Raw genomic sequence first — 13636 nt, 5'->3', positions numbered from 1 at the left:
CCACTATTTTTTTATTTTAAGAGAAGACAACAATACCACCATAGAGTTGGGCAGCCGGATTAGAGCAGCAGCGATCGATCGCGGCCGGCGCGGCAATATAATGGCGGGTGGGCCGGGGCAGAACATGCAGGTGCTCTCGGCGCTGGACGGCGCCAAGACGCAGTGGTACCACTTCACGGCGATCGTCGTGGCGGGCATGGGCTTCTTCAACGACGCGTACGACCTCTTCTGCATCTCCCTCGTCACCAAGCTCATCGGCCGCGTCTACTACACCGTCGACGGCTCGCCCAGGCCGGGCAGCCTGCCGCCGCACGTGTCCTCCGCCGTCAACGGCGTGGCGTTCGTGGGCATGCTGTCGGGGCAGCTCTTCTTCGGCTGGCTCGGCGACCGGGTGGGCCGGAAGAGCGTGTACGGGATGACGCTCCTGACGATGATCGTCTGCTCCGTCGCGTCGGGTCTCTCGTTCGGGCACTCGCCGACCTGCGTCATGGCCACGCTCTGCTTCTTCCGCTTCTGGCTCGGGTTCGGCATCGGCGGCGACTACCCGCTGTCGGCGACCATCGTGTCGGAGTACGCCAACAAGCGGACGCGGGGCGCGTTCGTCGCCGCCGTCTTCGCCATGCAGGGGTTCGGCATCCTGGCCGCCGGCGCCGTCGCCATCGGTGTCACCGCGCTGTTCCGGAGCCGGTTCCCGGCGCCGGCGTACAACATCTACCCCGCGGCGTCCACGCCGGCGGAGGCGGACCTGGTGTGGCGCATCATCCTCATGTTCGGCGCCGTGCCCGCGGCACTCACCTTCTACTCGCGGATGAAGATGCCCAAGACGGCGCAATACACGGCGCTGGTGGCCCGCAACGCCGAGCGCGCCGCGGCGGACATGTCCAGGGTGCTCCAGGTCGACATCGACAGTAAGGAGGGGGCCGAAGAAGAAGCGACGACGACGGGGCCGCTGCCGTTCGGGCTCTTCTCCCGCGAGTTCTTTCGTCGGCACGGGAAACACCTGCTGGGCACGACGTCGACGTGGCTATGTTATTATGATCTCCACCAGTTGGCCCAACGGCTAATTGGACTTTTTGTCCTAATCGGGGCCATAAAAGGACGGTGGGAGCAGGGACACAAGATAAGAGGTTCACTGTAGCCGCCCACGCCCCACAAATTTTCTTATCCCTAAGCCGATCTAGAGGGCGCGCTGTAAGACTTGGGAAGCGCTATCGCCTTCGTCGTCGCCACTGGACCGAGCCTGCACGGCTTCCCCGACTCCGACCCCAGTGGTCACGTCGCTACGGCGCCATGGCCGCGACTGCGCTTGGCGCCCAAAGTCTTCTATCTAAGCTAAGTATTTGCCCACTGATCTACGCCTAGAGGTCCACCGCTGTCTATCAATGGTATCAAGAGCAAGATTAACTAGGCGTAGATCTAACTCTTGTAGTAGATTAGAACAAGAAAGTAGAAGGAGGAGATTCGATTTGTAGAAATAGATCGAAACCCTAACCCGAAACCCTACCCTAACCCTAGAAGGATGGACGGAGAGGGGAGGGACCTACCCGGTTTTCTCATCGCCGTCGTGCGGGCAGAACGGGACGAGCCGCCGCTCGATGCTGGGTCGCCGGCGCACGGGCTCAGGGCACCGACGCGAGGCCACTCGATGCTGGCGCGCACACCCACTGGAGACCGCGTGCTCCGGCAAGGGGGACCACGGCGGCGCCGCACTTCCTCTTCTCCTGTCATCCTTTATTCCTTCGTCTCTTCTGTTGTCTGGTGCGTTGCGGCGTAGAGAGAGAGAAAGGGGAAGAGGAAATGGAGTTAGGGTTCAAGAGAGAGCCTAGCCGTCGGATCAAGTTGGACGGCTCAGAGTGAATCAGGCTGAAAGAGGCCCAGGCGTGATTGGAGATTCCCGGCCTCGGCCCAAGTTGCGGCCTGGCACGCGCGCCGCCGCTAGGCAGCCGCTGGGCCGAGATGGGCCGCGGACTGTTTCACCAGGCTAGGCCGAATGAACAGTAAACATTGAGTTTTTGTTTTATTATTTTCAGAAGCAAATTTTGATGATTCTGTCTAGTTTAAATCTTTGTCAAAATTTGAACCAACGGTATAATTTTTCAGAGAGTAGATGGGTACACAAAAATGCTTCTGAAAAGTAGATAAAGAATTTTTCCATGTTCCTGCTACAAAGTTTAATATTTATTATCTCCTAATTAAATTCGAACCAATGGAAGAATTTAATTTGAAGAGCAGTTATATTTATTCAATAAATTATGATTATATTTATCCTCTAATTAAATTGGAAACAACGGGAAAATTTAAATTAGAGGAGTAGTCTGATTTATTTATGTTAAATTATGGTATTGTTATTTTCTGACCAACGTTAATGATAACAATATTATAATGAGTTTAAGGTTGAAGTTTAAATCTCTGATAAATTTTACACCAACATGGTCAATTTTCAGAGAGTAAAAGAGCAAGAAATACTCCTGAACTAAAAGAATGTATTTTATTATCAAGTTTCCGCTGCAATGATGTTGATTATTTTCTAATTAAATTCGAACCAACGGGAGAATTTAATTTTGAAGAGTAGTTATATGTATTTCAAGTTAATTTATGAGTTTTATGCATTAATTTTATTTTCTGCACAACGGTGATGTAGAATTGATGCAGAAGCATTTTGTAAGTTTTAGTTTTTAACCAAGATCACTCAGCTGCATGCCAACGGGCTGCAATGCTGGGGTATGTGAATGAAAAGGTTTGAGTTAAGCCAGTTCAGGATAGTTTTTTTATTAGTTTACTAATTTTCTGATTAAATTAGAATCAACAGAAAGATTTAATTAGAAAATGAAGTATAAGGGAATGTTTTAATCAAAAGACAAGAAAAATATGCAAGTGTTACTTGCAAAAGTACTGCTAATGAAAGACATCGTTGAGTTCTTGAAGTGAAATAAAGAAAGCATACTCCTAAACAGATCAAAAAATAACTTTGTTTACATGACATAATTATATGAATGAAGTAAATTATAAGTGTCTCCTCGTTCACAGGTTTTTTGAATAGTTCTCGAAATTATGACAGTAAAGTTCATGTCATATTTCGAGGGGGAAAATATTAAGATTAATTAAGAAAAATACTCTTCGTTAAGAGTGAGATAAAGATCAATTAGGAAAGATACTCTTCATTAAGAGTGAGATAAAAATTAATTAAGATAAATGCGACCGTTGGAGGAGTACAATGGTCACAACAATGATACCCCTAAGCAAAAAAACAGCTAAATTCTTGGATTTTTTAAAGTTCCGAGAGAAAGATAGCGTAGTCACCATCAAAGATATTAATACGGTGCTTAAAGCGCCATATAACATTTTAACATATTGGACCTAAATAACAAAATGAAAGATACACTATCTTTATAAAAGATGGGACGATCTGGGGGAGCACGGTATGTAGAGACCTATGACTTGAAGAGAAGCGGGACTGCGTGCCCACTTCAGTGATTCAAAACAACGAATTTCTCGATACCTGTTGATGTTGTATGACTTATACAAGACCTATTGTTGACTCTTTGAAGAAGATAAATAATATAAACAAGGATCTTGTGATACAGAAGCCTATAGAATCAATTGCCTCTTGGCAATGAAGAGCAACAACAGCCCCACATAAAAGTGCCAGTAGCTGAAGCCCCAGAAAGTCTCAGAATTAGTAAACCAATTTTTTGATGACTATGAAGTCTATGTTAATAAAGAAATTCAAATGGAGGATGGTCCTACCTCATTTGAAGAAATCATGACAAGCATTTATTCGTTTGAATGGCAAGAAGCTATCGAAGTTGAAATGAGTTCAATGAATACCAATGATGTTTGTGACTTAAAAGAAATTTCTAATGGAGCCAAAGTAGTAGGTTGTTGTCGACAGAATATGCTCGGCAGTCCACCGAGGGGTATCCCGCGATGGTAGATTTGTCGGTGGGGATGCGCGTAATCAGGAACCAGATGGTGACACAAGGCGCGGAGACGGCGATTTAGACAGGTTCGGGCCGTCTGATCGGCGTAATATCCTACGTCCTGTGTCTTTGGTGTATTATATTGAATACATGATGTCGAGTAGAGGACCCCCGCCTCTCCTTATATACTCTGGAGGGGCAGGGTTACAAGTAAAGTATCCTATTTGGTACTATACAATGTCTTGCGGTGCATGCCGAGCAGCGCCGTGCATGCCTTGATCTTGTGGGCCGGGCCACCTCCGATGATGCGGCCCATGTCTTGGGGGCCATACCCCCACAGTTAGTCTCCGAGCCTGACAGTAGGTGACGCAGTCATGTGGTGCCAGGATCATAAAGTAGAAGACCAACCGAGCAGGCAGCCAGTCCCCAAGCGTAGCCTCGAGATGAGAACAAGCACATTCACCGCAAGGTGAAGTGTGCCCACTTAGTCCCCGAGCCTGCTGGAAGATAAAGAATGAATCTTGTAGCAAGATCAAAGAAGTCTGAAAGCTTGCTGACATCGTCTGACATGCGCGTATCAAAACCCCAGACATGTTGCCCAAGATCAGCACCCTAATCCGAACAGCATGGAGCAGCTTGATAGCACACCGACGAGACGTAGCAAGATCCGAGCAGCAAGGGAGTCCCCGGCGTCGCTGGCGATGCCCGAGCACCGAGGAGCGAGGAGTCCCCGGCATCGCTGGCGATGTCCAAGCACCTAGGAGCGAGGAGTCCCCGGCGTCGCTGGCGATGACCGAGCACCGAGGAGCGAGGAGTCTCCGGTGTCGTTGGCGATGTCCGAGCACCGAGGAGCGAGGAGTCCCCGGTGTCGCTGGCGATGACCGAGCACCGAGGAGCGAGGAGTTCCCAGCGTCACTGGCGATGACTGAGCACTAAGGAGCGAGGATTTCCCGGCGTTGCTAGTGATGACCGAGCACCGAGGAGCGAGGAGTCTCCGGCGTCGCTGGCGATGATCGAGCATCGAGGAGTCCCCGGCGTAGGCGGCGATGACCGAGCACCAAGGAGCGAGGAGTCCCCAGCGTCGCTGGCAATGACTGAGCACCGAGGAGTCCCCGGCATAGGCGGCAATGACCGAGCACTGAGGAACGAGGAGTCCCCGGTGTAGACGGCGATGGCCGAGCGCCGAGGAGCGAGGAGTCCCCGGCGTAGACGGCGATGACCGAGTTTCGAGGAGCGAGGAGTCCCTGGCGTAGGCGGCGATGACCGAGCGCCGAGGAGCGAGGAGCGAGGAGTCCCCGGCATAGGCGGCGATGACCGAGCACCAAGGAGCGAGGAGTCCTCGGCGTCGCTGGCGATGACCGAGCACCAAGGAGCGAGGAGTCCCCGACGTCGCTGGCGATGACCGAGCACCGAGGAGCGAGGAGTCTTCAGCGTCGTTGGCGATGATCGAGCACCGAGGAGTCCCCAGCATAGGCGGCGATGACCGAGCACCGAGGAGTGAGGAGCGAGGTGTCCCCGGCGTAGACGACGATGACCGAGCGCCGAGGAGCGAGGAGTCCCCGGCGTAGGCGGCGATGACCGAGCACCGAGGAGCGAGGAGTCCCCGGTGTCGCTGGCGATGACCGAGCACCGAGGAGTCCCCGACGTCGCTGGCAATGACCGAGGAGCGAGGAGTCTTCGGCATCGTTGGCGATGATCGAGCACCGAGGAGTCCCCAGCATAGGTGGCGATGACCGAGCACCGAGGAGCGAGGAGCGAGGAGTCCTCAGCGTAGACGATGATGACCGAGCGCCGAGGAGCGAGGAGCGAGGAGTCCCCGGCGTAGGCGGCGATGACCGAGCATCGAGGAGCGAGGAGCGAGGAGTCCCCGGCGTAGGCGGCGATGACCGAGCACCGAGGAGCGAGGAGTTCCCAGCGTCGTTGGCGATGACCGAGCACCAAGGAGTCTCCGACGTAGGCGGCGATGACCGAGCGCCGAGGAGCGAGGAGTCCCCGGCGTCGCTGGCGATGACTGAGCACCGAGGAGCGAGGAGTCTCCGGCGTCGTTGGCGATGGTCAAACACCGAGGAGTCCCCAGCGTAGGCGGCGAGGTTCGAGCACCGACGTAGCTGACGACGTCCGTGCGGTGAAGTGTGCCCACTTAGTCCCCGAGCATGAAGAATCCGAGCGCTGAGGAGTAACCGGCGTAGCTAGCGATGAAGCACGAGCAGCAAACAGTTTGGTCAACTAGTCGGCGACGAAGTGAACATTGAGTAGAAACGATCGGTGAACAGTCCGATCAACTAGTCGGCGACGGAGTCCATGAACCAAGCGGTCCGACCAGTTGATCGGTGGAGAAGTTCGAGCACCAGGTGGTCTGATCACCTGGACGATGATCCTGCAATACAAACATGTAGAACGGGTAGTACATGATGCACAAATAAATAAACTCCAGAGAAAAATCAGCAATGGTGATGAAACAGCGTATGCAGTTCGGTGATCAGTTGGCGTGAAAATATAGTTATGTTTAATATAAACCACCCGAACAGTTAGTGTGTAGCTGAGTCTCTAGCCCTAGCTAGCCCATAGTCTATAACATCGAGCGCGGAGCCCGTGCACGTGTAGGAGGAATAGGCATGACCAAGGAGCCGTTGCCGACCACCCATAACACAGAGCGCGGAGCCCGTAGCACATGTAGGGAGGAGCCGGAGACAGAGCCATCTCTAGAGGCGTCCGAGCATCAACGCGACTGTTCGGGGGTTCGAAAAATCATTCGGAGAGCAAACATGGATAAAACAGTTCGGAGAAATATTATGACGATATACGGAGATTGGAGAATATTTAAAAGAATATTAAAGAGTGACTTAGCTTTAGAAAGAATGTCTGGTCGACGACGTATGACGTTATCTGGTCGGCATTGACGGCGAGCACCTGGTGGGCGGTGAGTTGTTGGTGAGGACGACCTCGGAGGTGGTTCCGAGATCGGATCTGCTGTCGTAGGGGCTGGTGTAGCAGCGATGAATCGTCGTCGTGGACCGGCATGGATCTTCATGAGATTGACGACGAGAACGCGTTGTTGATTTGAGGTCCATCTGGCTCGCCATGGATCAAGCGCACACCCCTACCTGGCGCGCCAACTGTCGACAGAATATGCTCGGCAGTCCACCAAGGGGTATCCCACGATGGTAGATTTGTCGGTGGGGATGCGCCACCGAGGGGTATCCCACAATGGTAGATTTGTCGGTGGGGATGCGCGTAATCAGGAACCAGATGGTGACACAAGGCGCAGAGACAGCGATTTAGACAGGTTCGGGCCGTCTGTGTATTGTATTGAATACACGATGTCGAGTAGAGGATCCCTGCCTCTCCTTATATACTCTAGAGGGGCAGGGTTACAAGTAAAATATCATATTTGGTACTATACAATGTATTGCGGTGTATGCCGAGCAGCGCCGTGCACGCATTGATCTTGTGGGCCGGACCACCTCCGATGGTGCGGCCCATGTCTTGGGGGCCATACCCCCACAGTTGTGAAAGGGTCTACAAGATAAAATGTGACTTCAAAGGGAATGTGGAAAGATATACAGCATGACTTGTAGCAAAAGACTTTACGCAAAGAAAATGAATAGATTATAATGAGAGTTTTCTCTCCAGTCTCATGCAAGGATTCTTTTAGAATCATAATGGTGTTATTGATACATTACGATTTAGAGTTACATAAGATGGATGTAAAGACGACATTCCTCAACGGGGAATTATATGAAAACGTTTACATGGCACAACCCAAATGTTTTATCGTAGAAGAAAAAGAATGTATGGGATGCTGCCGGTAGAAATTTATTTATGGGTTAAAACAAGTCTTTAGACAGTAGTATTTGAAGTTGATGAAACGATAAAAAAGTTTGGGTTTTAAAGAAAATGAGAAGGACAATAGCGTTTATACAGAGTTCAAGAATGGAAAATTCATTTTCCACATTCTGTGAATAGATGACATTCTACTCACTAGTAGTGATGTTAATCTGTCATTGGAGAAGGAGAAGTTTTGTCCTTAAGTTTCAATGTGAATGATCTTGGTGAAGCCTCATTGGTTCTAATAATCGAATTTCACCGAGATACAAGAAAATAGAGCATTAGGACTATCGCAAAGGCATACTTAGAAAAGATTGTAAAGAAATAAAGTATGCATGCGAGTAAACATACGCCTGCTCCTATAGTCAAGGGTAATAGATTTAGAAATTTTAAGTGTTCTAAGAACCGATACGATATCGATCAAATGAACATGGTTCCATATGCTTCAGCCGTTGGAAGCTTGATGGGTGTACAAATACAAGTAAGAATTTACCCTGACGCAGTTTACGTATCCAGAATAGTTTGACAGAAGTCCAGTTCAGATATAGATGACTGTAATAGAGTTGAGAATGTCTTGCAATTTTGCAAAGTATCATAGGCCTCATACTGAGTAAGAAAGAAGCACTCTCAAATAGATGAGGGTACAAATGTTATGTCTGATGGACCCCCGTCGCGCAGCGCCATAAAAGAACGGTGAGGGCTAGGACACAAGATAGGAGGTTCACCGTAGCCGCCGGCGCCCCACTGGTTTTCCTATCCCTAAGCCGATCTAGAGAGCGCGCCGTAAGACTTAAGAAGCGCCATCGCCTTCGTCGCCGTCACTGGACCTCGCCTACATGACTTCCCCGACTCGTCGCTGCGGCGCCATAGCCACGACGACGCTGGACGACCAAGTCTCCTATCCAACCTAAGTATTTACCTCTAAAGGGCCACCGCCGTCTATCAGGCTCCTCCTGGACATCGCGTACTACTCGCAGAACCTGTTCCAGAAGGACATCTTCAGCGCAGTGGGGTGGATCCCGGCGGCGGAGACGATGAGCGCGCTGGACGAGCTGTTCCACATCGCGCGCGCGCAGACGCTGATCGCGCTGTGCGGCACGGTGCCCGGGTGGCGTTCATCGACGTGGTGGGGCGGTTCGCGATCCAGGCGGTGGGCTTCCTCATGATGGCGGCCTTCATGCTGGGCTGGCCGTGCCGTACCGCCAGTGGACGCGCCCCGGCAACCAGACGGGGTTCGTGGTGATGTACGCGCTCACCTTCTTCTTCGCAAACTTCGGGCCCAACGCCACGATCTTCATCGTGCCCGCGGAGATCTACCCGGCGCGGCTCCGCGCGACGTGCCACGGCATCTCGGCGGCGTCGGGCAAGGTGGGCGCCATCATCGGCTCCTTCGGGTTCCTGTACCTGGCGCAGAGCCAGGACCCGGCCAAGACGGCGCACGGGTACCCGCCGGGCATCGGCGTGCGCAACTCGCTGCTGCTGCTCGCCTGGGGCAGCTTCCTGGGGTTCATGCTCACGTTGCTGGTGCCGGAGCCCAAGGGCAAGTCACTCGAGGATATGTCGCGCGAGACCGAGCCGTAAGAGGAGGGCCGCCCATTCGCCATCTCCGCTGGCAGCTGGATGCATTCGCGCGCGCGCGCAGGATTAGGATTTAGGACTAAATTGCTAGCTAGATCGGGCCTTTTTGTTGTTGGCTGGCGCGTGCAGCGTGCTTGGTGCCTTTGGTGGCATTCCAATTGGTTAGGATGAGTCATAGAGCTAGTAGTTCAGTAGCCGTATCCTATGTTTGGAATAAAACTGTGTGTTTTGTCCTAATCCATTGTATCATGTCGTTTTTATGAAAAGCTTGCTAGTGCCATGTCATATATCCTTGTGCTGTTTCTCTTAATTGTTGTATGTGGTGCCTATAATAAAATAATAACAATGCACGCAAAGATAGCTAGAATATAAAAAAACGAACTATATCATAACTACCGCACCAATACCGCAGCACGGTTTCTAATTATTGGATTCCGTGCCAAAGTAACACGGGCACGTTTGCTAGTAACACATGCAAGACGTAGAACCCCGACTACGACTGGACTTAGAGGTCATGCAGCGTAAAAGAAGGCCAACATTTTAACCACAAAAATCCAAGTATTAGAACAAGTTAAAACAATTTAATACAGAATTGGCAGAAAATATGCACAAGTAGTATCCCAGAAAACTTGAGACAAACTGAACATCACTACGATTTTATTTGTGCTGCAAGTGGTCACATGGAAGTTGCAAACCGCTACAATGATGGTCAGAATCTCAACAGAAACCAAGCCAGGCAGGATGCAGAGGCATCTTGAGAATACATGACCAGTCACAAATATAAAGAGACAGCACAATTCAAGTAGGGTCGACCTAACGGTGTTCAAACATAGTTTGGAAAGCATAAAATCTAGTAAACAAGACACCATCACCAGTCCAAGCCTCTGAAAAATGTGTCCCCGAGGCCCATCACACTGAAAGGTCTTTGGTAAATCAGATGAGAAGCTTCTCAATAGAGTCCTGCAATTCATTAAATTTGATTAATCTACAGAGATATGCATACAACAACATGATAAGAAAGACTATTAAACAGCATATAAATATTACAGAATCATAATATGCATATATATAAATACCAAAATATCAAGTATTAACAACTACTACAAGACAGAATATTAAGTACCTTGAGACCCTGTATCTGTTGTTTCAGCTGGCTACCCTCATTGCTGGTCACTGAGCAAGCAATGACCGGCCTAGTCACGCCACAAGCACGGCCAAGAGCTTGTTTCGATGGAACAAATACATATGGCACATTCTGCAAATAGCATAGGGCAAATTTATTAGCCAATGGTGAATGTTGCCTTATTCATTAAGAAGCCTGCTAACAGAAGAGATGTATACATGTAGTTCATGTCATCAACCAAGCAGGATAAAGGGAGCGCAAAGAAGCATGTAGAACTAACTAAAAGTACCAGAGGCAAGGGACTCAGAATTGGAAAAGAACACAATTACGGCGAGCTATTCCTCTCAGCCAGTTTTTGTATCATTGATTTTTGGGTTATATTGTGACACCTTGTGTTTCTGATGACATTCAAATAGCTTCTCCGATTATTTGGGTTCATATCGTTATTTACCTAAACTACTGTAGGATGTGGATGCTGGTAACTCAAGATCCTATGGTGTTCCAGTTGGCTATGCTTTAAATAATACAAATTTCAACGCCGAGGAGGAAAAGGGCAATTGATTTGAAGCGCAACTTAAGATCAAAGAACAGGTCCATTATCAGTTCTCATAGTACCTTGTAGGCTTTAACGACGACTTAGATTCATGCTTTACATTGGATGCTATTGCTATGTGCCCATATTTAGGTGAACCAGATCCTTTTCTATATGTATATTAACCTCTGTGGTATGGATATCTATTTTCCTTGAAACGTCCATCTGTGTGTTTTGCCTGTTGTTGGTTCAGCTTATAGTTGATTTACATGTAACAAACAGTCACGGCCACCAAATTTTTTACCACTCCTTAAACTAAAACTTTCTAGGAATGCACGAGCAAATATTTTTATAGAATAGTAAAATAGCAAATTGGTAGTAAATAAACATACTCAATATGAATATGCCTAGATCCGGGGTCTTTCTAACCTGTCATGATATTCTGGATAAAAAATGGAAAGTATCTTAACAACATGTTCTTTTCTTGAGTAGCCTGATTGTTTTTTTTTTGTATAGCTACTGATTTGTGCTAGCTGGAAAAGCACCGTAGCTGCAGGCAGCAGGTTGGAACCTGAGTTCTACTAATGTATTCCTACAAGCATGGAATCGGCTAGCAGCAGCAGAAAGATGAAGGATTAGGAATCGATACTGTGTATAGGATGAACTATTTTAGGTTCCATTGTCAGCGGCTACTAACTCTTGTGCAATGTCAAATTTATTTTTCTGAAAGTAAATTTGAGCTGATAAAACGACATATAGTTACAACAACAACAACATAGCCTTTCAGTCCCAAGCAAGTTGGGGTAGGCTAGAGTTGAAACCCACCAAGAGCCCCAAGTCACTAAAACGACATATAGTTGCTTAAGAAATAACTAATGTGGATTTTTTTTCCCTGCAGATGATATTCATTTTGTGCAAGTGTAAAGTTCCTCGGTGACATATTCTACTCGAACAAGCCAATATAATGAATATGGTGCCATGCGCTTCAGTTCCGTTTTTAACATAAGTGGCCTACCCTTGGCCCTGGTTGAGGTTATGAGCATACCATGATTAGATTGCCAAATAGACTTATTAATTTATATATGTTCTGTTTCAAGAGATATTTTTTTTAATTCTATCATTATATATGAATTTTTTTATATAAAGCACTAGTGTACGCGAAACAAAAAACAAAAGGGGAAAGGGCAAATAATCAGTACCTTATCCTCAGCTAGCAAGGGGAGGTGGAGCAGGATCTCGAGCGGCTCCGTGTCCGCCGCCATCACTACGAACTCCGATATCCCCCTGTTCAGGGTCTTGGTCGCTGCACGCAAACACAAAAGACACAAATTGAATAAGAAAGCCCCAGAATTAACAGAGTAGAGACCAGGAGACGTCCACAAGGGATTGGTACGGTACCTTCGTTAGCTCCCTTCTTGAGCTGCTTGTAGTTGGCGGCCTGCTGGATGATATCGAGGATACCCATCGTCAGCTGCGCATCAGCCAGCGGGTACGCCTTCGGGTTCACCGCGGACTCCATAGCAGGGGCGGCGGATCTAGTAAAGGGACCGATAATTTTTGCAGAAAGTTAGAAGCTAGTAGGCATCAAAAAGCCAGATAGCTTGAGGTTAAGAGTTTGAGAATTCGGTTTTGCACAGCGGACAGGAAAGAGAAGGGGGGTTGGGTATACTACCTGGGGCGCTCTTCGCCGGCGATGATATCAGCTAAGGACGGCGGCGGCGGCGGTAGCCCAACAGGTTATTCCCGTGTGTGGGAGGCGGGGGCTTCGGTTAGGGTTACTACTTCACAGCATATATATCCGCTCAGTGTTTGCTGGGCCTCGAGTTGCAAAAAGAACTACTACCGCCCCGCGTTAAGAGACCTCAGTCAGGCCCATTGGGTGGTAGCCCATTCTGTGACAGCATAGGTAGGCTTCGTATTGACTACCTCCGGAGGAGAAAAATGTCAAAAACATTCATACAGATACAGACAGACATACGAAAAGGAGGGACTATGTTCATGCATAAAGGACCACACTTATTAATTCCAGCCTTACGAACACCTCGGTTTACCATATGTCATTTTTTTTTTTGCTTCACAAAATCGGTTATTGAAAACTTGAACAAAGAAGACTTTTTTTTTCTCACAAGGAGGCAGCGGAAGAAGAAAATACCATTTGATCAAATGGACCAACACCTACAAGAGTAAGACAGAAAGGCGGTCTGGGTATTAAGGATATAAGAAAATTAAATATTAGAATTTTGTGAAAATGGCGGTGGAGACTTAAATAAAAGGAAAAAAGGAATTTGGCAGGATATTGTAAAGCAAAAGTACCTTGTGAATCAGTCTATCTGTACTATGAATTGTAGACGGAATGGCTCCCCTGTCTGTGTTAACTTGCTTAAGATTAAGAATATCTACTTATAAGCAAAGAAAGTATTGATCATAAACTGTTGCAATACACGCTTTTGGAGAGATCCTTGTATGTATGATGCAAAATCTACACTGTCATTTTTTTTTGTTTATGTGAACAACAAGAAATATCGGATGAGGCCATATTATGAGATAAGAATTTGAACTTCCTACTTTCTTTTAGAAGATGGCTATATTATGAGCTAAGACGGCAATGAGAGTATGTTATGTTGGAGGTTAATGACTTTGCTCTGTATGAGGATG

General features: G+C 48.3%; 2 protein-coding genes and 1 pseudogene across 2 annotated transcripts; 2 read left to right on the top strand and 1 right to left on the bottom strand.

Annotated features, from left to right (window-relative positions):
* Positions 1–34: 34 nt before the first annotated feature.
* On the top strand, positions 35–1624 carry LOC136449678 (probable inorganic phosphate transporter 1-7). Its single transcript, XM_066449838.1, has one exon. It carries the CDS (start codon positions 101–103, stop codon positions 1136–1138), a length of 1038 nt encoding a protein of 345 aa, XP_066305935.1. The 5' UTR covers positions 35–100; the 3' UTR covers positions 1139–1624.
* A 6857-nt stretch (positions 1625–8481) lies between these two features.
* LOC136449684 (probable inorganic phosphate transporter 1-7) lies at positions 8482–9807 on the top strand (annotated as a pseudogene).
* Positions 9808–9955: 148 nt separating this feature from the next.
* Positions 9956–12793, bottom strand: LOC136449702 (uncharacterized). The gene is made up of 5 exons (XM_066449861.1): positions 12654–12793; positions 12380–12516; positions 12181–12284; positions 10450–10581; positions 9956–10286 (listed from the first exon to the last, which is right to left on the bottom strand). The coding sequence occupies exons 2-5, from the start codon at positions 12498–12500 to the stop codon at positions 10260–10262; spliced, it is 384 nt and encodes a 127-aa protein (XP_066305958.1). The 5' UTR covers positions 12501–12516; positions 12654–12793; the 3' UTR covers positions 9956–10259.
* Positions 12794–13636: the final 843 nt, after the last annotated feature.

The sequence above is a fragment of the Miscanthus floridulus genome, chromosome 1 (assembly GCF_019320115.1).
Source record: "Miscanthus floridulus cultivar M001 chromosome 1, ASM1932011v1, whole genome shotgun sequence".
Lineage (NCBI taxonomy): Eukaryota > Viridiplantae > Streptophyta > Magnoliopsida > Poales > Poaceae > Miscanthus > Miscanthus floridulus.
Note: the sequence above shows the minus strand (reverse complement) of the source record. Positions and strands in the feature narration are given on the sequence as shown.

Bases quoted from the DNA above. Each gene is read 5' to 3' on its own strand.
- LOC136449702 (XM_066449861.1), bottom strand. From the start codon at position 12,500: ATGGAGTCCGCGGTGAACCCGAAGGCGTACCCGCTGGCTGATGCGCAG. The intron at 12,285-12,379 runs GTACCGTACCAA...GTTTGCGTGCAG, and splicing joins CAAGAAGGGAGCTAACGAAG to CGACCAAGACCCTGAACAGG. The intron at 10,582-12,180 runs GTACTGATTATT...TGCTATTTGCAG, and splicing joins CCTTGCTAGCTGAGGATAAG to AATGTGCCATATGTATTTGT.
- LOC136449678 (XM_066449838.1), top strand. From the start codon at position 101: ATGGCGGGTGGGCCGGGGCAGAACATGCAGGTGCTCTCGGCGCTGGAC.